The 23,062-nt window shown below is 38.4% G+C and overlaps 1 protein-coding gene across 6 annotated transcripts in view; it reads left to right on the forward strand.

Moving 5' to 3' along the window:
* TEX10 (testis expressed 10) overlaps positions 1-23,062 on the forward strand; it is a 54,844-nt gene that overhangs the window by 493 nt on the left and 31,289 nt on the right. For 2 of the 6 annotated variants that reach the window (XM_058831900.1, XM_058831901.1), the window contains exons 2-10: positions 11-236; positions 2,896-3,084; positions 3,673-4,379; positions 9,898-10,141; positions 12,106-12,218; positions 12,979-13,217; positions 17,678-17,813; positions 20,397-20,572; positions 21,304-21,481. In XM_058831900.1, coding sequence (XP_058687883.1) covers positions 2,905-3,084; positions 3,673-4,379; positions 9,898-10,141; positions 12,106-12,218; positions 12,979-13,217; positions 17,678-17,813; positions 20,397-20,572; positions 21,304-21,481 — 1,973 coding nt within the window. In that variant the 5' untranslated portion in view covers positions 11-236; positions 2,896-2,904. The remainder of the gene's footprint in view (positions 1-10; positions 237-2,895; positions 3,085-3,672; positions 4,380-9,897; positions 10,142-12,105; positions 12,219-12,978; positions 13,218-17,677; positions 17,814-20,396; positions 20,573-21,303; positions 21,482-23,062) is intronic. The other 4 variants (XM_058831903.1, XM_058831904.1, XM_058831902.1 and 1 more) reach the window with 4 other exon arrangements.

Raw genomic sequence — 23,062 nt, forward strand, 5'->3', positions numbered from 1 at the left:
CGCCTCGTAGAGCGACTGGAGCGGGGCGGAGGGAAGCGGCGCTCGGGGAACGAACCGAAGGATGTCCCGGGACGGCGTGGAAGGCAGCGTGACGGCCTAGACCCGCGGGAGGAGCGGCCGCTTCGGCGCTCGGGTACGGCGTGCGCGGGGTCGGGCGGTGCGGTGCGGTCCGGTCCGGTCCAGGCGGCGGCGGGGGATGCGCTCCCGGCGGGGGAGCCGCGCGGAGGTGATCGCCTGTAAGTACCGCTGTCCTGTGCCGGGAGAGGGCTGGCCCCGGGGGAAATCCTAATCAGATAGGAAGAGTTTGTTAGGGCGTGTGCCTTGCCTTCGGGTTTCTCAGGATTTTCCTGACTGGGCAAGGTAATAAGGTTCCCTAAGGATGCCGCTTGTGAGCTGCGAGGGAGTGAAACTGGAATCATTTGGTTGGAAAAGAGCTCCAAGATCATCGGGTCCGACCTGTAACCGAATTTTTTCTCTGAGCCTGAGTTGAGGATGCCTGAGTGATATCTGAAATTGTGTCTGAAAAGCGCTTCATGCTACTTTATGTTTAAGGAAGCCTGCATCGATGGGAGGTAGTTTTAATGTTTTGGTTTGTAAAACCTTGTTGGTGCTTAACTGTGAGGTGCACTTAGCTCAGTCCTGTTAGAGGAGGGCCAGGTGAAAATACACAGAATCACAGATTACTTAGGGTTGGAAGGGACCTCTGGAGATCGTTTGGTCCAGTCCCCCTGGCAAGGCAGCATAACCTAGACCAGGTGACATAGGAATGTATCCATGTGGGTTGGATTGTCTCCAGAGACCTTCCTAGGCAGCCTGTTCCAGGGCTCTTATACCCTCAAAATAAAGAATTTCTTCATCATGGTGAGGTGGAACTACTTGTGTTTCAGTGTATGGCCATTGCTCCTTGTCCTGTTGCTGGGCACCACTGAAAAGAGTCTAGCACCATCTTCTTGGCACCCATCTTGGAGAAATTTAAATGCCTTCATGAAATTCCCTCTCAGTTTTCTCCAGACTAAACAGGCACAGCTCCCACAGTCTGTCCTCATAAGATGCAGTTTGTGTCAAAGGCAGTTGTTTCAGCAAGAAGTTTCATTGAAATGGTTACATACTTTCATCAGCTGTATGCAGTTTTGGCTGATGTCTTATTATTTAGTCACTGTGGTGTTTACACGACTTTGGTTTTGTAAGGATTTTATCTTTTGATATAGCATGGTACATATGAATTAGAAATGGATAGTCTTAGATTACCAATTATTTCCAGAATATTTAATGTGAGGTAAGCCATGCTGCTTTTAGTAGGAGAAAGGATATTTTACAGGCCTTCTCATTTAAAAGAACATAATTGACTGTTCAGGTGTGTGCACAGCTGTATTGTGAAGTTTTTATGCTGATTGGGAGCCAAACATCTACTCTTGTAAAAGCAAGCCTTGTGAGTGGAAGTAACTTGTGCCTCAAAAACTTCTAGCTATTTTTATATGTCAAGTAGTGAAATTCTTATAATTTTTTCCTAAAAGAGGCATATGGTAAAAATCAAACGTTTATAAAGCCGTGGTTGTTATAGTTGGACATTAAAGGACATTTTTATTTTGGTGCCAGACTCCAAGTTTTTTAAAAGTATTTTGAGTTGATAGGTTACTTATGCCTAATTTGTACTTAAATTAAAATGGTCTTGAACATAATTTTTTAACCTAGTGTGTGAAAAGCAGAAATTAAGTTGTAGTCAAATGTTGGTGTAATCAGTTGTTTAAATTGTTTTAAAATAATAGAAAATGACAGTTTGCTTTAAAACATTCTTTAATGATTATCTTATTGGCGTATATATGAAGTACTCTAGTACAGCACGAATTTCAGCTTGAAGTCCATTGGGAAAATCAGCTGTAGGAATGATGATCACATACACCAAAATAGAATCATTTTTCGGATATGTTATTTGGAAATTTCTGGGTTTAGACAACTGTATTGTTGGGGTTTCTGGCTTGGGTTTTTCTTGATTCAGTTTTTTTTGTGGGAGAAGTGGATAGTGGTTTGTTTGGTTTTTTGGTTTTTTTTTTTTTGAGAGGCTTAAAGGAATCTGGTGTGGTGTTTTTGGGGGCTTTTGTATGTTAATTTTTTTCTTTTTTAATCTAGTAGAGGTAAAGTACTTTAGTAACAAAACCAAAAAATCCATTTAGAAACTTATGGGGGTTTTAATTTGCTTTAGTTATTGTACTTCTATTCCCATATGTTTGTACAGCTAACAAATATAGAGGCTCAGATACCTAATTTCTTACGCCTTATTGAAAGCATCTTAGTTTTCCATTCTTTTTACTCTGTTGTTGCGCATTTGACCTCTTCTTCCCCCCCTACTTCTAGTAATTTTTAAATGCGCACTTGATTTTTCAGCGTGTACTGGAAGTTTTCTTAGGTTTTTTGTGTCCTTTTATTGATGAAGGCTTGTTAAAACCTGTAATTGTACATGTGCAGACTGTGTGCTGTTAGTGATGGACTGGGTAAGGAATATACAATTGAAAGGGAACAGTTTTCTGGGCTCCTTGGCTTGGCAGTAATAAAGTATGTAAGAAGTTGCTTTGTTGCCAGGAACTTTTTAAAACAAAAACCAAATCAGCAACTTAACTCTTGATAAAGCAATGGCAGATGCAGATATCTGGATGCTTTATAATAAAGTAGTTCTCAGAGCATAGACGACCAAAGGAGAAGCAGAATGTTTTCTGGACATGGAAGAACAGCTTCATGGTCTGCATGTCTGTTTAGTCTAGTATCTTGTCTCAGGAGTGGACACTCGTTTATGCATAGACAAAAGAATAAAAACAGTAGCCATTGTTAGGAAGTTGCTGCTCATTGGTGGAAAAACTACTTTTGTTGTGTATTTAATCAAATTAAATTCTCTTTTTGCAGAGAATCAGGATGACTAAAAAAAGGAAACGTCAGGAAGATTTCCAGAAAGTAAAATTAAAAGTTGGGAAAAAAAAGCCTAAACTAGAGAATGCAACTGATACTACCTTCAAGACAAAGGCCATACAAATTCCTGAGCAGCTTAAAGAAGATGGATTGCTTCCTACGCAAAATAGAAAACTTAACATAAAGGTATACTGTGATACTGCATTCTGAAATGAAAGAAAATTGCTTGCCTTTTATCTAGGTTTACTATGTTTACTGCAATTTGGGAAAAAAGCATTTATTTAAAAAAAAATAAATGCAACAGGCTATCTGAATGCAGCCCCATTTTTAAAGAATCCTGTATTTCTCTGGGGGGTGAATTTGTTTTCCTTTCTTTGTGTCATCTTCTGTCTCTTTCAGCTCTCTACTTAAACTGAAAAAAGCTATTGAGGCTGAGGTTTTGTAGTTCTGCTTTTGAGAACGAGAGTGAGAGGACTTGCCTTTGGTCATCCCTCTATTGAGTCAGTAGGGTTGTGCATAAACTTAGGACCGAGACCTAAGGACAAGTCACTATATCTTGTTTTTCCTATTACTGAATTCTGGTTATTTGTTAATTGTTGTGCTATAAATGCATACCATGTTTGTTCTAAACACGTTTTGCTGTTGTGAACAGCAGTACATTGTAAGAATCTTCTGTATTTTTAACTGTTTAGGAAAAATGTGCAGAAAATAATGGGGAGGAAGTCTGAACAGCTTAAATAATGATGGCACGTGTATATGTTTGTTTCCTTATAGGATCTGCTCTCACAGATGCATCACTATAGTCCTGGGGTTAAGCATAATGCACTTCTTGGACTCAAAGAACTCCTGTCTCAGTATCCCTTTGTAATTGATGCACACCTTTCCAGTATAATAAGTGAGGTGGCAGCTGTGTTTACAGACAAAGATTCCAGTGTCAGAGGAGCAGCTGTTCACCTGCTGCAGTTTTTGGCTTCAAAAATAAGAGCGGAACAGATTGCTCCATTTTTTCCTTTGGTAAGTGCCCATCTCTCTAGTGCCATGACTCATATCAGTGAGGGAATTCAGGAAGATTCATTGAAAGTCTTGGACGTTTTATTGGAAGCATACCCAGCTCTTCTTACAGACCGCAGCATTATATTGTTGAAGAATTTTGTAGAGCTTATTTCTCACCAGCAACTCTCAAAAAGACTGAAAAGCAGGGACAAACTTTCCTGGATGCTCTCTGTTAACCCAAATCGCAGAGTAACTTCTCAGCAGTGGAGGTTGAACGTACTTACCAGGCTCAGGAAGTTTCTCCAAGCAGTGGTAGACGGATCCAGTGATACAGAGGATGAAGGGCTTCAAGAGCAGAAGGACAACTCTCATTCTGTGAGGAACCCCATATGTATTAGTTGGAAGCTCCATGCAAATAATCAGCAACATATACAGCTGTTTGAAAGTGGTGGCTTACGACCAAAGATCAACTCATCATTTAGACTGAGGTGAGAAAATGTTATCTAGTTTGGGAATTAATGTCAACTGTGATTTCAGCTTGATTTTTTTTTTGTGGGATTGTCCCATTGCCATATTGTAGGACATTAATGTAATGTGTAGTCTTACTGTAGAGACTTGAAAATACACAAATACTCAGCAGATAACTGTATTATGCGTATGTCACAAACTTTTCCATTATAAAGTCTTTATTTTATGCTATTAGTAATAATTTTGGATTACCAGCTCCATTGGGATATTTGTGAAATGCAAACTGACAACTTCTTGCAGCATGTCAAACAGACCTAGGGACAAGTAGGCAAATTTCTTTATGTGAAATGTAAGCTTGTTTGTGATAATGAATTTTACTGAAATTTTGTGCTTTTATCTTCAAGAGTCTGTCATAAGCTTAGGAGTCTGTTATCTTTGACTGTAGTTCCTTTTGAAAAGGACAGCAGGGTGAGACGTGTCTGGTGGTATTAAGGCTGAGTTTCCAATTCTAGATGTTTTAATCACCAGTTTATATATTCACTGTGGATGAAGGATGTCTCGGCTGAGACATGCTGATGAGTATGAGAGTGTAATGTGCTTAGTCACAGAAAGGTTTGTGTGGGTTTCAGTAGTACTCTAAACAGATGTAAGTTGAAGTTAAGGGAGAAATAAACAATTGTTTTGATTTCTCTTCTTCCTCTCCGATTCACCCACTAGAGGGGAACCTCCCCACCTCACTTCGTGGTACTTTTTGAACAGTGGCATCCTTATATGCATTACTGTGGATGTTACATACCTGCTGGCAGGAGACCTGAAATAGCGACTTTAAAAATGGAAGCAGTTTAGCTGTTAAACAGCTCTGTTCCCTGTAGACACCAAGGTGGTTTGAAGAGAAACCACAATCCTTTTTTTACTGCTGAAGAGGACAAAATAAGAGGTATAAAGCAGTTATACCAAATTCATTTAGAAAGTTAGTGACAAAAAAGGGTATGAAACCCACTGCATACTCCACTACTATGTCCGTCTTATGCCTTTGAAGGAATGAAGTGCAGAAGGTGTTCTCTTTGAATACCACAGATGTGGAACAGAATTAGCGGGTGTTTTCCATCTCTGTCAGGGAGAGACATCCATTCCTGCTCTCCTAGGCTTCCTCTTTGGAGGTAGCATATTACTTATGGTAGGTATAGAAACATACTAAGCTAAGTAAAAAGTGCAGCTTATTCTCCTAAAAGTGGTTGTCAGCATAAATGTTCAGTCACGACCAACAGTATCTGCTGCAGATAAAATTTTAGCTGGCAATTAGGCTGGTGAAGCCCCCTTGAGGCAGGGGAAGGTTCAGTGCTGAGCACAGAATTATCCTGTTGGGTTTCGTCTTTGCAGTCAGAAGCACACAGTTGTGGACCACTGTATATCAGAGAATGCTTGTATTGTGCCCTGGGTGATATGCGGTGTACCAGGCCGTGTAATACCATTGTATCCAAGGTCTAGGAAAATAAACTTTACATCTGGTGTCACCTGAATTGGATTCTACTTTTCTGAGGAGCTAGATTTTGGTGGAACATCGTGATATACTTCTGGTTATAAATACTTATGAAAAGATGTTTGCAAGCATGAGGAGGAGCCAGAAGAATAGAAGGAAGCATGGCTAGAATCCAAGGCGAAATTGGCAAAGCAAGCTGATGGCAGCAGAACAGAAGAATAGAAAGGGAAGGATCATCTGCTGAAGGTACTAAAATGTTCTTATTTTATTGCATTTGTGCATATTTTTGGTGTATTCATTTTTCACAAAGGGCCAGTACATCTTGTTTTAGTGACGATGTGTGAAGTTCCAATAGAGAAGAGTTGTGGTGGTGATTTTTGTATTTGCCACTGAAATAATTTCTAATAATCTAAAGGTGTTTTATTCTGTTGCTTCCAATCCCAGTTGTTGCCTTTTAGAAACATTCCCAGGCCTCTACTGTGGCCCCTACTTCAAGGACAAAAATTAGTTGTAATAAGAGGTGCAATACCCTGTGTATGTGTTTAAAGTCAAATAGTCAAGTCTAGGACTATCTAAGCATAATGCGTTGACCAAATAAGTACCTATTTGCAGTGTGTATGTATTGATGGTCTTGTCACTAATACTGCAAGTAAGTTTCAACTTTGTTCTTTAACAAAGAACAAAGGCTTCCAAACAGCATAATTGTTTGCTAAATTTTTAAAGTTCCTGTATCTGTTTAATCTTGAAAGTTCATTGGACAGGACTGACATGTCACTGATAAGCTGGTGATTATGGAATGGGATTTTTCTGAATCAGTTTGCAGTATTAGTGTTTAATAAAAGGGATAGATTCTGGACTTTGAAGGCTGGGTGATTCAATTATGCAAGTCTTAAGACTTCATTATGTTATGTTGTGTGCTAGATCTTCCTACTGTGTGTAAATTAAAAATTGCAGTGTATTAGGAAATTGTTGGAATGTATTCTTTGCATTATGTGCTGACTATGCTGCTTTTTGCATCAAACTCATTTCAGGTGTGGAAAAACGGAAAGCCTTCACAACTCAAATGTGGTGGTACCAAGGCATGCGGTGATGTTTTTTTCACTGGAAGAGAAACAGCTGAGCTTCAGATTCTGCTGAGGACGATATGAAGCTGCAGAGAAAAGCTAACTTGAGGGACTGAAATGAAAGATGAAGCATAGCCAATAAATACGTATACGTGCATCAAAGAGAAAAGGAAAATGCAGTTCACTCAGTGTGCTGTGTCTTTGCTGCATTTGGCAGTGCACACAGAAAAGGAGGACAAGTAACCTGGCTTAAACTGCAAGCCATAAAAACTTAACTTCCAAAGACTTTTTCTGTTTTAAAGAACAGCAAGTTGTTTCCTTATTTTCTGTTTCTTTTACATTTCCTTGACTTCCCTTTGCTGAATTTCTGTTGTCTTCATACTGTCGAATGGCAGATATTTACAATTTTTACAATTTTTGTTTGTTTGGTCCTGCTATATAAAAATACTGTCATTTTAAGGAAAAATGACGGCTTTAAGGGGTACACGAATATCTTGCAGCTCCCTCCAATAATATTCCATTCTGATATAAAGGTAATATGCTTTGCAGTGTTTCTGAGAGTCATACTGCCACTCAAGTGTAGTGATAATAGATATGTGACAAGAGTAATTGATATCAAACCTGCCCAGGTCAAGTGAACCTGTATTGCTAAGGATACTGTACTAATCAAATAAATGTTGGACAGATTGCTGTAATACTTGGTCACCATCTGTTACTGGCACTTAAATTTTATTTTATGCTCTTATTGTTAACTTTGAATATGTGGAGGAATCTTACCTTGAGAGATAGGGGCTTCTTCTGCAGGGATACATGAAAGCCGTGCTAAGTATTCTTACCCAAATGCTTTCAGCAGCTGTGAGAAGTATCCCTTTTGGCATGAATTTTCCCTTTTTCCATTCCTTGTTTCAGAAAAGTACTGAAACAGTTGTGTGTGTGTTATACTTCTGTAGGAATTTTCAGCTGTGAATTACCAACTTCTCAGGATTCATGCACTATTCACTTTTTTAATTGGGAAATTTTTGTGTTCCTTAAATAGATTGCTGGAATTCCAGAGTTCTGCTGTAATATTAGGTATTTTTAAAAAAGAAATTATTAAAGACTACTACTTCAGAACTATTCCAGCCAACTACTGAAATTTCAGACTCTCATCTGGGAGTGTAATCCTGTCACAGCATAGCATTTACAGGGCAACTCACTTTTTCAATGGGATTATAGTCTTGTTATCAACTGTCTTTAGAATTCATTGTGGTTGTAACTGAAAGATGGGGTTTGTCTACTGTATTTGAGATGACTGAGAGCTAAAAAGTCTAAGATAGAACCATTCACCTTAAACTCTTTCTAGTCTGAGAGAAACTAGTGTCTACTGCAGTGCCTGCACCACAGAAAAGGAATAAGGCAACAAAAGACAGATAAACCAAATTATATTTAATGAATATGTTGGTTGCTGCAGTTAAAGCTAAACTTTATAAAATGTTTAGATGTTAGATAATCGTAGTAAATACTGAAGTAATGCAAAATTTTTTTCTTATGATCACTTGTGTTTCCAGTTATCCCTTTTGTTTTGTGCTGGAGATCTAAATTCTCTCCCCCATCTTGCCTTCCTTGAAAAATAGCTTGTATTTGTCTCACACTTTGTTTTTATTCCTTCTCCCTGTTCCTTTGACATGTCATTAATACCTGGGTTTGTTTTGGTTTAGTAATTTTCGTGATCAGTGATATCATCAAGAAATGGCAGAATAAAATTTTCTCTTATTATTTGTATCATAGATGATGGAAACAACATGTAGGTTCATAGAAGGATATAACTAATTGGATAATTTAGAAATTACTAGGGAAAACGGCTTTACATCTTCAATATAAAATTAAACTATTTGTAAACAAAACTTCTGCAGATCTGTGGAAAGTTTTTCAGTTCTTATTTTGAGAGTATATGAGTATACTCATATACTGAGTGTATATATGAAGAAAAATGACTTGGTGATCATCGCTGAAATGGAAAGGAGTTTAACAGGAGGTTCAGTTTGCTAATGTTAATGTACGTTAAGAAATCAGAATTACGATAAGAATTCCCTGCTATGAATTAGGAAGCTAAATCGTGGTGGAAAACAATTTCACAAATGATCAATTGAAACTGTTATTGTCTTGTTTTAAGGAGTCTGTACTCCTTAAAATTATCAGAAATTATTCAGTTTTAGCTCTTTAAAGAATCTTCTATTTGAATTGGATACAAATTGCTTAAATTTATCCAGTAGCAGGATTGGGTCTCATCTGCTGATTATCCCTTCAGAGACACAAAGTGTTATTTGAATGGGAGGAGAAAAAGAGTTTGTTTTCTTGATTTCTGGCAGAAGTTATTTTAATTTAAACTGTATCTTATTTTTAAATGTTTTTTTAACTTCGTTATCAGATAATTTTCTGTTTAGTTGCTTTTCAGAGCATAATGACTAAGCATCAGGTGGGAACTAAAGGTATATTTTTACAGGAACATTTTTTTCCACATTTAATATGAAAACCATTGTGTTTATTATAGTTTGAGATGGTTAACTGTAATAAACCTCATGCATTTGACAATACCTTGTAGTCAGCTTCGTTATTTTGCTTTAATTAACTTAAAATGTTTTTTTTATTATTATTTTGTAGTGCTGAGTATACTTAATTCCTTCCTGTTGGTTGAAGGTGATGGGATAATGCATATCACATTTCTCCATTTCTTAGACTTTACATATAACAATGGAGAAAGAAATACTGAAATCTAAGAAGTTGTTAAAAAGCCACACAAACTTGCAGGGAGACTTGGGAGCAAGTTTGCTGTAGATGGTTTGAACTCTCTTTTTGCTGTACTGAAATACCTAGCAAGAAAGCCAGCAAATATTTAATGTGTAAAAAAAATAACTTTTCCCGTTATTCAGAAAACAGGAAAGTGGTATTACTGTAATCTTGTTTTGAAAGGTGTGATCTTTATATTTTTATGCTTTTTTTGCTTTTGTTGTTTAGGTCTCTGGCAAGTGTAATGGACAGTGCAGAAAAAGGCCTGTCCTCGGCTGAAAACTTAAAAAGTTTTATTGAGATAATAATTCCATTACTGATTGAGTGCTGGATTGAAGCATCTCCTGCACAATCAGCTCCCATTCTTGGAAACCTTTTGGAATCAGAATCTCAGCAGCTTATGCATCAAGTTCTTAGCATAATACATTTATTGTGGAAACTCACAAAGCGACATGATGAAACATACAAAATGGTAAGGGAGAAATGGCATAATGCTGACAGTTCATTTTGTTTTGATAAGAAACTAGTGGTTTAATGATTTGAAGTAGTGAAGAATCTTTGTTGAGAGAAAAAGCCTAGGTGTTGAATAGATTTTGTATCTGGATTTTGTTGCCTCTTACTGTAGAAAAGATTCTGTTGAGCTGAGCCATGAGTTCCGTAAATAGTCTCCAGGAATCCTCCTTGACTGCAGCACAAAAGCTTTGGAAACTGGAAGTGATATTGGACAAGAGGGGCATTTTGTCTCCTAGATAACCTCTAGAATATAAATTGGAACAATGTCTAGGATGGGGTTGTTTGTTCCTTGTTTTAGTGTGTTGAAAAATTTCATGGGGTTGGATGGGAATGAACAAACCCTAAATGTTTGGAAAGGTAGAAGATAATAGTGGTCTGAGATTCTGTAATTGCTTGGTGCAATGTGTTGCTGTGTCATGATTGATAGGATCTTAAGACATTGAATCAAAAAGAATTTTAGGAGGTATTTTGCCCAAGTTATTTTCTCTGTCTTTTACTTAGATAAATGAATTGCTTTTTTTTGGTATCTTTTGCTACTTTTCCAAAAAATTTTGCGAATTGGAACCCAATTTCCACTTTGGCTATTGAGTAGTTGGAAGGAATGTCTTGACAGCTCTTGGTTTAGCCTGTGTATAGAACTGTGGGTCCCTTTGCTAAATGGAAAGCTATACATAGGGAATTATTGGAAAGCATTTGTGGAATCATTACATTAGGCCAATGTTATCAAACATACACAGCCTTGAGAGATGGATTCAGTGTGAATGAGCAAAACACTCTGTTCCTCTTTCTCCTTCATCTTTTCTAGAGGCCCTCTTGGAAGTGGGCAAAAAGCAGGCACTTCAGCTGGTAAATTCCTGTGGCAGCCTCCTGTCCCTAGCCTTTTTCTGAAGGATCCTGCAGAGCTGCTGCCCTTAGCCATAGGGTGCCTGTATTTTGGTCATGTGAATGGCATGCTCTTCTGTCAAGATATGAGCTGGTTTGGGTACACACAGTTGGATTATGACCTTAAGTTGTTTGTGGGGAGAAAAAAAATCTGACATTCATATAACTTGGTTTTTTTGTGGAGTGAATTTCATTTTAGATAAATGGCTTGTTTTGTCTTTATAGTTACCTTTATATACAAAATGCATTCAAATGGCTCAGTTTGAAAATGAAAGCTTTGCTTATTTAATAGCCTTTGGACTTACAGGTCAAAGTAGCTATTACAGTCACTGTGGAAAACCACTCTGAATATGCTTGATGGAAAGCTATTGATCTTTGAAATTGTTTAATGGCCATTCTCTGTTCTTAATGGTTGAATATCAAAAAGATTATTCTGCCTGATCAATTTGATAGCAGTTCAGGCTTTTTTTAGTGGTGAGTTCTGCTGGACACTTTGTGGAATGGTGACTGTTAACTTGCAAAGCAGAATTATTTTAAAATACTGAATAATTTTTCTGTAAGGGTGGCCTTTCTACTGAAAATATTTTGTCAGTAGGCTTTCAGCCACAAGTACATTAATGATATGGAAAGATGAAAGAAGTATTAGAGTACATTTTAATGGAAAACTCAGGACAGTCATTGCAAGTAAACAGAGTCCTCTCTGATTTTAAGAACACAGAAAAATTTATATAAAAGTACTTTCATTCAGATCTGTAATTCAGTTTAGTATTACATGTATCCACATAAATATGGGCTAAAAAATACAGTGGTTTAGTTAGGATTACATGTTGTTGCTCAACCTTAACTTACAGCATCTTGTTCCTCCCTTGTTTTGTGGACCTTTATGCACTTCACTTGAAAGTAAAGATGTATAAACGACTGGCAAACAGAAGTTAAAGTTCCTAGTTTCATTGATTCCAATAATGAATTTTGGAACATAATTGGTTGGATTTATTTAATTTTCTACCATGTTTTCTGTCTATCATCTGCTTTCCTTAACAGGAGCTGTGGCTTCGGATGAATTACCTTGTTGATTTCAAGCACCACTTCATGCGTCATTTCCCTTATTCTTCACAAGATACAGTAAAACACAAAAAGAAAGATCCGTGCAAAAGGTAAGAATAAAATCAATGTCATGTAGCAGCTTCTAATTTTGAAAGATAAGTGGGACAATGTGACATGTAAGTTTTTAATGGTGGAAAACTTTTTATTGCGTATTTCTTGAAGATCTTTAGAGATGCCATTATAGGAAGGTTGCATTGCTTCAAATTGAGAAGTTTTAGTTGCTCATTATAAGAGTATTGTATAGGAAGTTGTCTGAATAGTATCCAGTAGAAAATTAAGTGCTGCCTTAGGGAAATGAAAGTATTCAACTCTTAAATTGGAATTTGCCTGTTCCTAAATGGTGATTGTTTTAGGCTGACTGGTTTCATATTTCTCCATGTTTTCCTCAGCTGACTGGTGAATTACATTAAACATAGTTCAAACATTCTTTTCATCTCCCTATAGTCTTCTTTATTTGTATTTTGGGGCTGTGTGAGCACAGCTAGGAGTGGAGATATATGGGGCACACCATGTCTGTCCTGTAGGGCAAAGTGATACTAGAGCAGAAGCCAAATACACATTTCTTCACTATTGAGCTGTCAGAGCAGATGCACCAACTCTGTTTTGGTACAGGCCAGTAGTAAGTTGTCTCCTCTCTCTGCTCCCAGATCTGAGACTAAATTCATGCTAAAGTTGTTCTGAAATCATTCTGCACCTTTTCAGTCTACATAGAACACTGGTGTATGTACAAGGGGTATCAGATGGTGTCTATTTTTATTTCAAAAATAATTTTTTTAAATCTTTCTGTTCTTCCCCCCCTCCTCCTCTTAGCAACAGGAACTGTATGAAATCCTCAAACAACATAGACCATCTTTTACTGAATTTAACCTTGTGTGACATAATGGTTTCGTTAGCAAGCACTTCAACGCTTCAGACGGACTCTGGTTGGCTGGACATGATAAGGAAATTTGTGACAGATACTCTTCAGGATGGCAGCAAGTTGAATAGCAAGCAAGTGAACAGATTGCTTGGGGTGACTTGGAGACTAATGCAAATACAGCAAAATAAGGGTAAGATGAGTAGTTTCTAGAAAACACAATTATGCACAGAGAAAGTCTGAGTTGTTTTAGTGTTTTAATGTCTACACCTTATGTTCTCAGTTGTTACATCATAATGTATTTTGTCATAGAGGTAAAACAAATTTCATGATAATATGCATGTAGCATTTAGCATTGCAGTCTTTTATTTGGAATGCTGTTAGATTCATGCTGTTCATATGCAAAGTACAAATATATTTGTACCTGTTTTCTGGTTTTGCTTCTCAAGATACTCTTATAAATGGAAGATTAGCTTTATATTGAAAAAGTAACTACTAGGTTACTAGAGGTGCATGGTACTTTAATATCCCTATCCATATTTAAAGTCATTAACATAGCTGATAGACTCTCTTGAGTAGTGTCAGATGAACATTTTAGTTCTGTGATGATGTGAAATGCCAAGATACTTTTGATGGAAGCTGCTGTTGAGTGTTTTCCAAGGTGTTTGATTTGAATCCTTTTCCAAGAGAAAACATTTCTGGTTATGATTTGCAGGACCAGTCCAATATTTTAGCTTGCTTTTTTTCTTTCATTTCAAGTACTACTTGGTTGTATTCCAAATGAAACCTTCGATAGAGAGCTTCAAGAAAGGACTTTGTCAGTAAACAGAAAAGTGACAGCAGTCTTTTATGTTTTAGCAGTGTGATAGAAATGAATTCCACATCCAAGTAGTTTATAGAAAAGTCCTTAGCAACAGATATAATTGTTAGAGTTGTAAAATGAAAAGACGTCAAATGTACCTCAAATACATTTTGTCAGTTAGTTATATTTCCTGCCAAATCCATTTTAATTGGGCATCTGTCTATTCCCATGTCCCTGGTGACAAGGGTAATAACTACTCATTCCTATCTGCACTTCAAATTTAGCTTTGTGTTGAAGGCAAATAATAATGCAAAGTCAGGCTGTCGCACCACCTGAGCTAAAGCAGAGGAGGAAAGTAGCTTCCAAACAATTGTTAGACTGTTAGATCAGATACTTCAGGCCTTTCTTGGTAAAGAAATGTTGATTTTTTTTTTTTATTTATTTTTTTTTTAACTTTGCCAGACTTTTACCAAACAGTGGATAATGGCTTCTGTTTTTCTACTCAAAGTAGCCATTTTAGTTCAATAATTTACCTCAGCAATCCAGAAAATAAATAAGCTTAAAAAAAGTTAAAATGAAATTGTGCAAGATTAATATGTATGGATCTTTTCTGCTGATCCTGTAAAAGTTCAGTGTGAAATTAGTTACTTCACAAAGCTTTGCCTGTGTGGATGGTTATCTCATCCCTTCAAGATAATACTTGAGCAGTATTGAAAACCTGACTAGATGCTGGATTGTAATTAATCTACCAGCTAGTAGAGGAGACACAGCCTTGACATACTGGAGAAGCAAGAGGATGGTTCAACAAGAAGTGCAAAGCCCTGCACCTGGAGAGGAACAAGCCCATGCACCTTTACATGCTGGGGGACAACCAGGTGGAAGCAGCTTGGCAGTAAAGGACCAGGGCTCCAGGTAGAGCCAGCAATGGCCCTTGTGGCAAAAAAGCCCAGTGAGGTCCTGGGCTGCTTAAGGAGTGTTGGCAGCAGGTTAAGGGAGATGATCCTGCCCCTCTACTCTGCACTGGTGTGGCCACTCCTGGAGCAGTTTGTCCAGTTTGGGGCTCCCCAGTACAAGAGTGGCATGGACATACTGGTGAGAGTCCAGCAAAGGCTATGAGGATGGTGAAGACACTGGAGCATTTCACCTGTGAGGAAAGGCTGAGTGAACTTGAGATAAGATTCAGGAAGCACCTCATCAATGTATGTAAATACTTAAAGGAGGGGTGCAAAGAGGGGAGCCAGGCTCTTTTCAGTGGTGTCTGGTGGCAGGACAGGCGGTGGGCACAAACTGGAACACAGGAGATGCCATCTGAACATGGGGAACACCCTTTTCACTGTAAGGATGACCAAGCAGTGGCACAGGTTGCCCATAGTGATAGTGGAGTCTCCATCCTTGGAGATAGTCAGAAGCCATCTGGACATAGTTGTGAGCAGCCAGGTCTAGCTGATCCTGTTTCAAATGAGCTCAGAGTCATTCATTCCCACTTCAGTCATTATGTGATTCTATGGAATAAAAACTTTCTGTCCTTGATTGGTTTTTCTGATAACGCTCTAGAGATTTTGAACTGTGTTTTGTCAGATAGGACTGCAAAAGATGGTGCATACAAAAAAATTAACTCTTGATTTGTTGAAAACCTATTTGACATTGAGACTAAAGCCTGGAAGGGTATGTGTTTTTTAGAAGAGAAAGCAAAGTGAAAAATTAGCCATTACAGTAAAGAAAAATGTGTAGAGCACAATGGAAATCAAAAGAGGGGAAGTTTACATAGAAAAACCAAAAGAGCTAATGGAAAAGACATTAAATAAAGCCATGGTAAACCTCCTGTGCATTATGCTGCACAAGCATGGTTCCATTTTTCTGGATTGCGTGTTTTGAGTAGGGATTTATGCTGGGGTGAAATGCACATATCCCCCTTTTTCTGTGAATGTGTAGAAGAGCTTGTAGCTGTGTTGTCTGAAGATTTAGCTCCTTAAGCTTAAGATCAAACCTGGGACCTCTTTAGATCAAACTTAGGCCTCCTCTAAGGAGGTCTGCTCCTTTCTTGTGTTTCTCAGATATTACTTCAACAGTAGCTTGCCCACTATGTGTGTTTTTGATAAATTTTCTTCATGCAACAAAAGAGAGCACACTCAGTCACTTCAGAAGAAGGCTTGACATGTGTCAGTTAAAACTGAAGTATTTTAAAACCTCATGAGTTCTTCAGCTGTGTTTTGGACATCTGTATAATGTGGGCCTTTTAAAGTATTACTTTTTTAGAGTACATTTTAAAACTGCTTCCATTTTTAAACTTGTCCTGTTCACATGAAACAATTTAAATAGTAGGACCTGTTTTAATTAACACGCCACAGAATTACTAGGAAGTGAGAATTCTACTCACTTAGAGTATTTATTTATTTTTATATTTTTTCAGTTAGCAGTTCATCAATTAGCTATAAACTACATAAAGATGTAATTGTGACTTATTTAAGAACAAGCCATTATTCTGTTTAAAAAATGCTGTCCAAGGTGAATCTTCACCTGAAGAATATGTGAATTGAGTAAGCTGATACTCCTGATACATTGAAAATAATTTAGTAATATTTATCTTAGTTACATGAAGTATTAGAATGGATTTTATTTTTCTGTTGAAAAATATGTTAGAGTTCAGCTTCTAAATGGCTTCTGCTTCGTGCTTGCATGTGACCCATGCCATTTCAGGTGATTTTTATCCTTATATGGTAACTTGAAGTTGAGTAAGAGTTTTACAGACCAAGACTGGCCCCTGACTGGATCATTTTTAGAAAGGAACGTTCTTTTCTGTCTCTGTGGGCAGAAGTTGCTCTGTTCTTTGGAACACAGTATTTTATCTGGTTTTGCCACATAACTTAGACTGATCTGTGGCTCTGGACGAAAAGATGTTTCTCAGCTTTGGTTTATGAAGATTATGAAGTGATTGCAGCTACTTAAGGGTGCCTTAATTGGATTGAATCCCTTGGGACCACAAACTCTTCTGTGACAAACATCTCATACCTCTCATGTATTGCATAAGTTTTAAGATGCTTTCCTATTCTTTCCAGGCTTGTCTTCCCTGAATTCAGGTATTTTTCCATGCTTTGGTAATTTTTCCATCCAGTGGTTTAGTCTGGTTTTCAGAGAAAATGTTTGGTCTCTTTTTCAGTCTATTACAGTAAATTCTGTGTTTGCTGGCTAATTTTAGCCAATTTGGTCACAGTGGTAAAGCTTTCAAATGTTGTTTTAAGTCTGGTGATAACATATGGTTGATGAGTGCTTCAGAGAGGGAAAGGTTGCAGGGAAGTTAGCAGTTCTTGCAGAGTCTCACCAGCAGCTTCTTGAGGTATTTCTTTTCTGTTTAATTAGCAAGTGTAACTTGGAGCCAGCTGGTTCAGAGACAGGGAGAGCTGCTGGTGAAGTTAGCATGTGTGGTGGGGAGAAAGGGATAGTACAGAGAGAACTGAAGGCACTGTGTTAGTGAGGTTTTGGGGAAAGAAGTAAATGAGTAGAGAACATTGGTCTGAGGTTACTGCACTAGGGGAGAAGGATTGGAAGATAGCTGTGAAAAGCAGGAATTTTTTGGTTCTCAGCTACCTTGCAGCCTGTCTTCAGGAAGTTCTGAAGTTTTCACTTGCATGTTATCTCTATTCTTTTGTCTGTTTTTTTCACAAGCTGCACAAGAAAGTTTTGTTTCAATGGTTTAGAAGTCAGTCCAGAAGTTACTTCAAAACATTTTGATACTTCCCTCTGGAGTTCAGTGTAAACAGTTGTAGATAAAGATCACAGCTCTCTGTGTGTATACATGTATAAAATCAGAAGATTAAAAAGTATTACTTCCGTTTTTTTTATTTTTTTTCCAGTAGCAACGGAACCCTTGATAAGAGCAGTATATACACTATACCAGCAAAGGAATCTGCTCTTTCCAGTTCGTACATTGCTTTTGAAATTTTTTAGCAGAGTTTACCAAAAAGAAGATTTGAGGACACAAAGAATCAGGTAAAAAAAAAAAACAACAAAAACATATTCTTTTTCATTTCAAAACAATGTATTGGTTTCAGGAGTGAGAATACTGCATTTATATGTAGATGTCATAGAACTTCATTCTGAATCTGTTTTCACTGGAACTAGAAAGTTCGTGTGCTCTGTGAGATGGAGATGTATCAGCTTAGTCATCTATCTTAGCCTAAGTACTAAACAGATCTCAATGACATAAATTTTAGCTTGAAGTACACTGCTGCAAGCTTATTGTACTGATTGTGTGGCAGTCAGTGGGCGTGTCAAGATAGTGCAGCTGTAGCCATGGAGCATTTCCATCACTTCAGCCTGAGGTCATGAGCTTGTCACTTAGTGCCTTTGGTGTTCTTATAGTGGCCGTGTAGCCTTTCTGACTTACCTTCAAGAAAAATACTCTTTTGTTTTGAGGGTGTGGTTCTAAAGAGACTGGGTTTAAGGAAGTGTTCTTGTCCTTCTGGGCTCCTGGTTCATTGTGGGATTTATTAGATCATGGGCAGCTTTCAGATATCTGACTTGCTTCAGATGTAGTCAGTAAGAGGAGATTATTCTCTCTATGTAATGCTGCTGCAACAATTTTTCATTAATCAGATTGTCCAGATTGTCTCCAAATCTTAACTCTTCTAGACTGTATTTTTCAGCCAAGTCATCTAGTTCCAGGATGTAAAAAACCTTAAACCCAAATCATGTGTTGATGTGTATCCGTTAATCCTGCTTGTTTGGGAATGTTTAGGAACCCTTCAGGTACTGTTAAGCTGCTGTAAGGCTTTGGGAAGACCTTCTCTTCTCCAGGCTGAGCAACAGCAGCTCTCTCAGCCTGTCTTCATAGGAGAGGTGCTCCAGACCTCTGATGATCTACATAATTTCCTTGGACTTGCTCCAATAGCTCCTGTCCTTCCTGTTTCTGGGGACCCAGAGCTGGATGCAGCACTCCAGGTGGGCTCTCACCACAGCAGAGTAGAGGAGCAGAATCCCCTCCCTTGACCTTCTGCCCATACTGCTTTTGATGCAGCCCAGGCACAGCTGACTTTCCAGGGCATGTGATCTATTTCTGCCACTAAAAAAGTCAAACCTTAGATCTCTCAGAAGTCCTGGCATCTGCTAACACAGTAAAGTTTTGGGAAAATTGTTCCCTTCTATGGCTTCTTTGCTTTGTTACATTGTTGTGGTAATGCCTGAGTACATGTAATTAGATCTACAGCCAGAAATAATCTAATGCTATGCTCTGAACATTATAAAAAGTGTAGAGAATATGAAAGACATGGAAAAACACTTGGGAATATCCCATTTTCCTCCTCTTTTCACACAGAGTGAAAAAGAGATCTTTTTCATACTGACTAATTTCCCTGAGGTTACATAACCACTGTTCTCTGTACTTACCTGAAAGTCTTGAGCATCTCATTCAGTTTCATGTGATCATATGACTATCTGGAAAGCTTTAACCTTCTATCTTTAGACATCATAAACAGCAGTAGTTTTGCTGCTGTTCCTCCTAGTCTTCTACATGGTTCTGTGACATTTTTAGTAACAGAAGAATTAAATCTCAAAAATTCTTTGCAAAAAAGTATGACTACACTTACGTCTGACAAGACATTTTCAGACAACATAATATTTGTGTACTGCACTACTCCATTTCTTTCCTTTAGAAATAAGTGGGGTAGCTCCTGGACAACATTCATACTGTTCCATTCAGTTTGACGTCGTAGCTCCTTCAGCCCTCCTATGACTCTTCTCATTCTTTTAATTTATTTTTCCTCAGAAGCTTGTCAAGAGCAGTCTAAGAGGAACAGAATTAACATTGGGACATTTTTCCAGATTTTTTTGTGAATGTGTTTATTTTTTAGGTGTGTCTGTATCATGAGCTTTTCTCGTCATTCCTTGGACCAGTCTAAATCAAGAGCAACTGCAGCATCCTTTGGCAGGGAGTGACAAAGCTCAGCTGTGTCAAGACCCAACTTACTTTTGCTTGTTTAATCGTGGCTCCTAGCTTCATTTGATTCTAGCATCTGCTTCTTTCTGTGGAAGATGGATCAAATGTTTTATTCCCATCCACTATTTCCATTTCAAGTAATTTTAGACCTCTGACCTCACCTCCAACTCACCCACTTCAACGGTCTGTTCTCCAGGCTTTTCCTGCTACTGAGTGGTTCATGTCTATGCAAGGCTCTTCCCTCTTGTGTTATGGGTATTTAATATCCTTTAAAGATTTTTGATTGACAGGTCTTCAAGAGTGAAATATCTGCATCATCATGATGCTACTTTTGTTGACATCTTCAAAGACCTAATTTGAACTTCTTGATTTGCATTTGGCAGCTTTTTTTCTTGTGATCATCACTTTAGTAATAAGCTGATGTAATGCTTTTGGTTCCTAAATGATACTTGATTTGACAAGCCAGGGTGACATAGAAATTGTAGCTTATGAAAGATAGGATTAGTCCATACAGTTATTTCAGTTTGAGCCAGAAAGGAGAAATAAAAGCAACTTGGTCAAGAACAGGAAGAGGAGTTTGGAGTTTCTGTTGTTTTGTCTTTTATTTTTCTCCAACTGATTTTTTTTTCTTTCTTTAGAAGTCGAAGTAAAGTTTTATCTCGTTGGTTGGCTGGCTTACCTCAGCAACTGGCTCTGCTTGGCTTGAGGAACCCTGAGCTTTCTAATCAGCTCATTGATATCATTCATTCCGCTGCTTCTCGTTCAAACAAGGAATTGTTGCAAAGTTTACAAGCCACTGCATCTCGAATATACGGTAAGACTTTGGCACTACAGCACGAGGAATTTTGTCCCTCACCTGGCAGGCGGGTTGCAATAGGTGAAAAATCCTGTTGTTTCCTAGGTGAACCTAAAGACTGGATGGGGCAGGGTTGCAGATTGGTTCAGCTCCCTAAAGGTTAAAATTAACTGTGCGTGTCATTTACTAGAGAATAAAATGATCGAGACCTTTAGTTCAAATTCGTAGGACTTAAATCTGATAGACTGGAAACTTTAATTTTTGTGTGTCAGAGATTCACAGAATCATTTAGGTTAAAAATACCTCTTAAGATCCAGGTGGTAACCCAGCACTGCCAAGTCCCCAGATGCCACATGTGTTTTGAACACTTCAGGGGATGGTGATAGCACCACTTCCCTTGATCCAATGCCTGACTACTCTTTCAGTGAAGAAATTTTTCCTAGTATCCAATCCAAACCTCCCCTGGTACAATTTAAGGCCATTTCCTCTCATCCTGTCACTTGTTACCTGGAAGAGGCTGACTTACCCTCACCTGGCAGCAACCTCTTTCAAGGTAATTATAGAGAGTGATACAGTTCTTCTCCAAGCCTCCTATTTTCTAGGCTAGTATTGCCTTTTTTTTTTTCTCCTTTTTCCCCCCTCTTTCATGTCAGTTATGACATCCTTATGTCAGTGGGTAGCTGAGGTAGCTGGTCAGTGCAGCTGGGGTGTGTCGGGCGCGTGCTGACCGTGCGTTGTGTGTGCCGCAGATCCGCTCGAGGGCACGCTGGTGCTGCTGCCGGCCGAGGCGCAGCGGCGCCTGGTGCAGCTCGTGTACTTCCTGCCCTGCCTGCCCGCCAGCCTGCTCGCCTGCCTCAGCCGCTGCTGCATCATGGGCAGGATGTCCTCCGACCTCGCCGCCACCCTCATCGGCATCCTGCACATGAGGTACCGCGCTCTGTGCTTGGCTCTAGCCAAGCCTGGTGGGAATGTTTAGTCATGAAGTGTGAACTTGGTGTCAGTTTGCACACAGAAAATCAATATAATGTGCAGGAACTGATGGTGTGGTTGGCCTGTTCCTTTGACTCCATCTTTACACTGCCCGATTTTCTGCAATACATGCTGAGAAAATCATACTACTATTTAGGTTGAAAAAGACCTTTAAGACTGAGTCCAACCATTAATCTAGCACTGCCAAGTCCACCACTGTTTTTAAGTGCCATGTTCATCTATCCATGTTACTATACTGTCCTTGTGTATATTAATGAAGTCTGCCAAGAATTTTCATCTTGAAATACAAACATTAGTGCTTTTAGTACCTGGGTCCTTTCATTAAGGATGCAAAGCAGCATTAGCCCATTGCTTACAAGATCTGTAAGGCTGCACGGTATTGAGCACCTTCTACCCAGAACGTCATCATCAGTGGTCTTGTTCTGCACTTATTGCAGCTTTTCCTTGTGAGTGCTTCAAGCTGACACAGGTGATAGTGAAAAACAACCAACTAGTTTTTCCTCATGTTCTGCTTTCTTTCAGCTCACTTTTTCTCCAATTACCTCACCTAAATAGCCAAATTACAGTTGCTAGGCAAGTGCCTTGTTCAAAATTATTCATGCTCTTGTTTTTTTTTTTTCCCTGGCTTGAAAGAGGGTGGAAGTCAGGGAGTGAAGCTGTTGTTCCATTTAAGTGAGTGGAGGGCTTGGTGAGATTTCATAAAGGTGTTTTGCTTTGCTGCTTCTGGGAAAAATATGTTTCTCCATTGGTCAGTATTGTGAAACCTTGGATAAACAAGCAGGAATTAAGCTTATGTGAGTTATACTTAAAGCGATTCTTGATGCTTTTTGGATCTGAAACATTTTTAATTAAAATAGAACACAAGACAATGTGCTGTCAAATATAGACCTGTTTGTATTAGCTGTGTAACATGGGTAAGGTGAAGTAACATAAGCAATAATGGTCAAATTTGTATACTATATGTGTGATGCATTACTGCTGTAAAAGTGAAATTCTGTCTAGTTTTGGCAAGGTGGACATAGGATTTTATTTTTAAAAATTAAAAATTGTCTGCTGTATACTGCAAGCTCAGTGGCAAAGTATAACCAATTCAAAGGCAGTCATTGTAAGAACTAAAGTCAGTAATAAGGAATCAGGTGCTTATTTTATTGTTAGATCTTAGTGGATCTTCATTGTGGGAGATTTTTGTAGTAATGGAGTGGCTGTTTTCTAAAACTTACCATAAAGCTGGAGGTGGATTGTGGACATTTGATCCTTTTGGCAGAAGATGCAAGTGGCAGACGGAAGGCTGTGTTCTTACCAAAAGTAGGTTACATTCTGAGAACAGAGCAGGAGTAAATTCTTCGTTTTCAGAGGGGCAAGGGAAGTATTTTGATTTTATGGCATTTGGAACACATTTTAAACTTGATTTGGATACAAAGACTGTAGATAATCAACCCAAGAAGTCTGTCTGAAATCACTAAATGAAAGAAAAATGTACTGATGTTCTTACAGCAGTGCAGCTTTTTGTATTGATAA

Source organism: Poecile atricapillus, chromosome 2, assembly GCF_030490865.1.
Source record: "Poecile atricapillus isolate bPoeAtr1 chromosome 2, bPoeAtr1.hap1, whole genome shotgun sequence".
NCBI lineage: Eukaryota > Metazoa > Chordata > Aves > Passeriformes > Paridae > Poecile > Poecile atricapillus.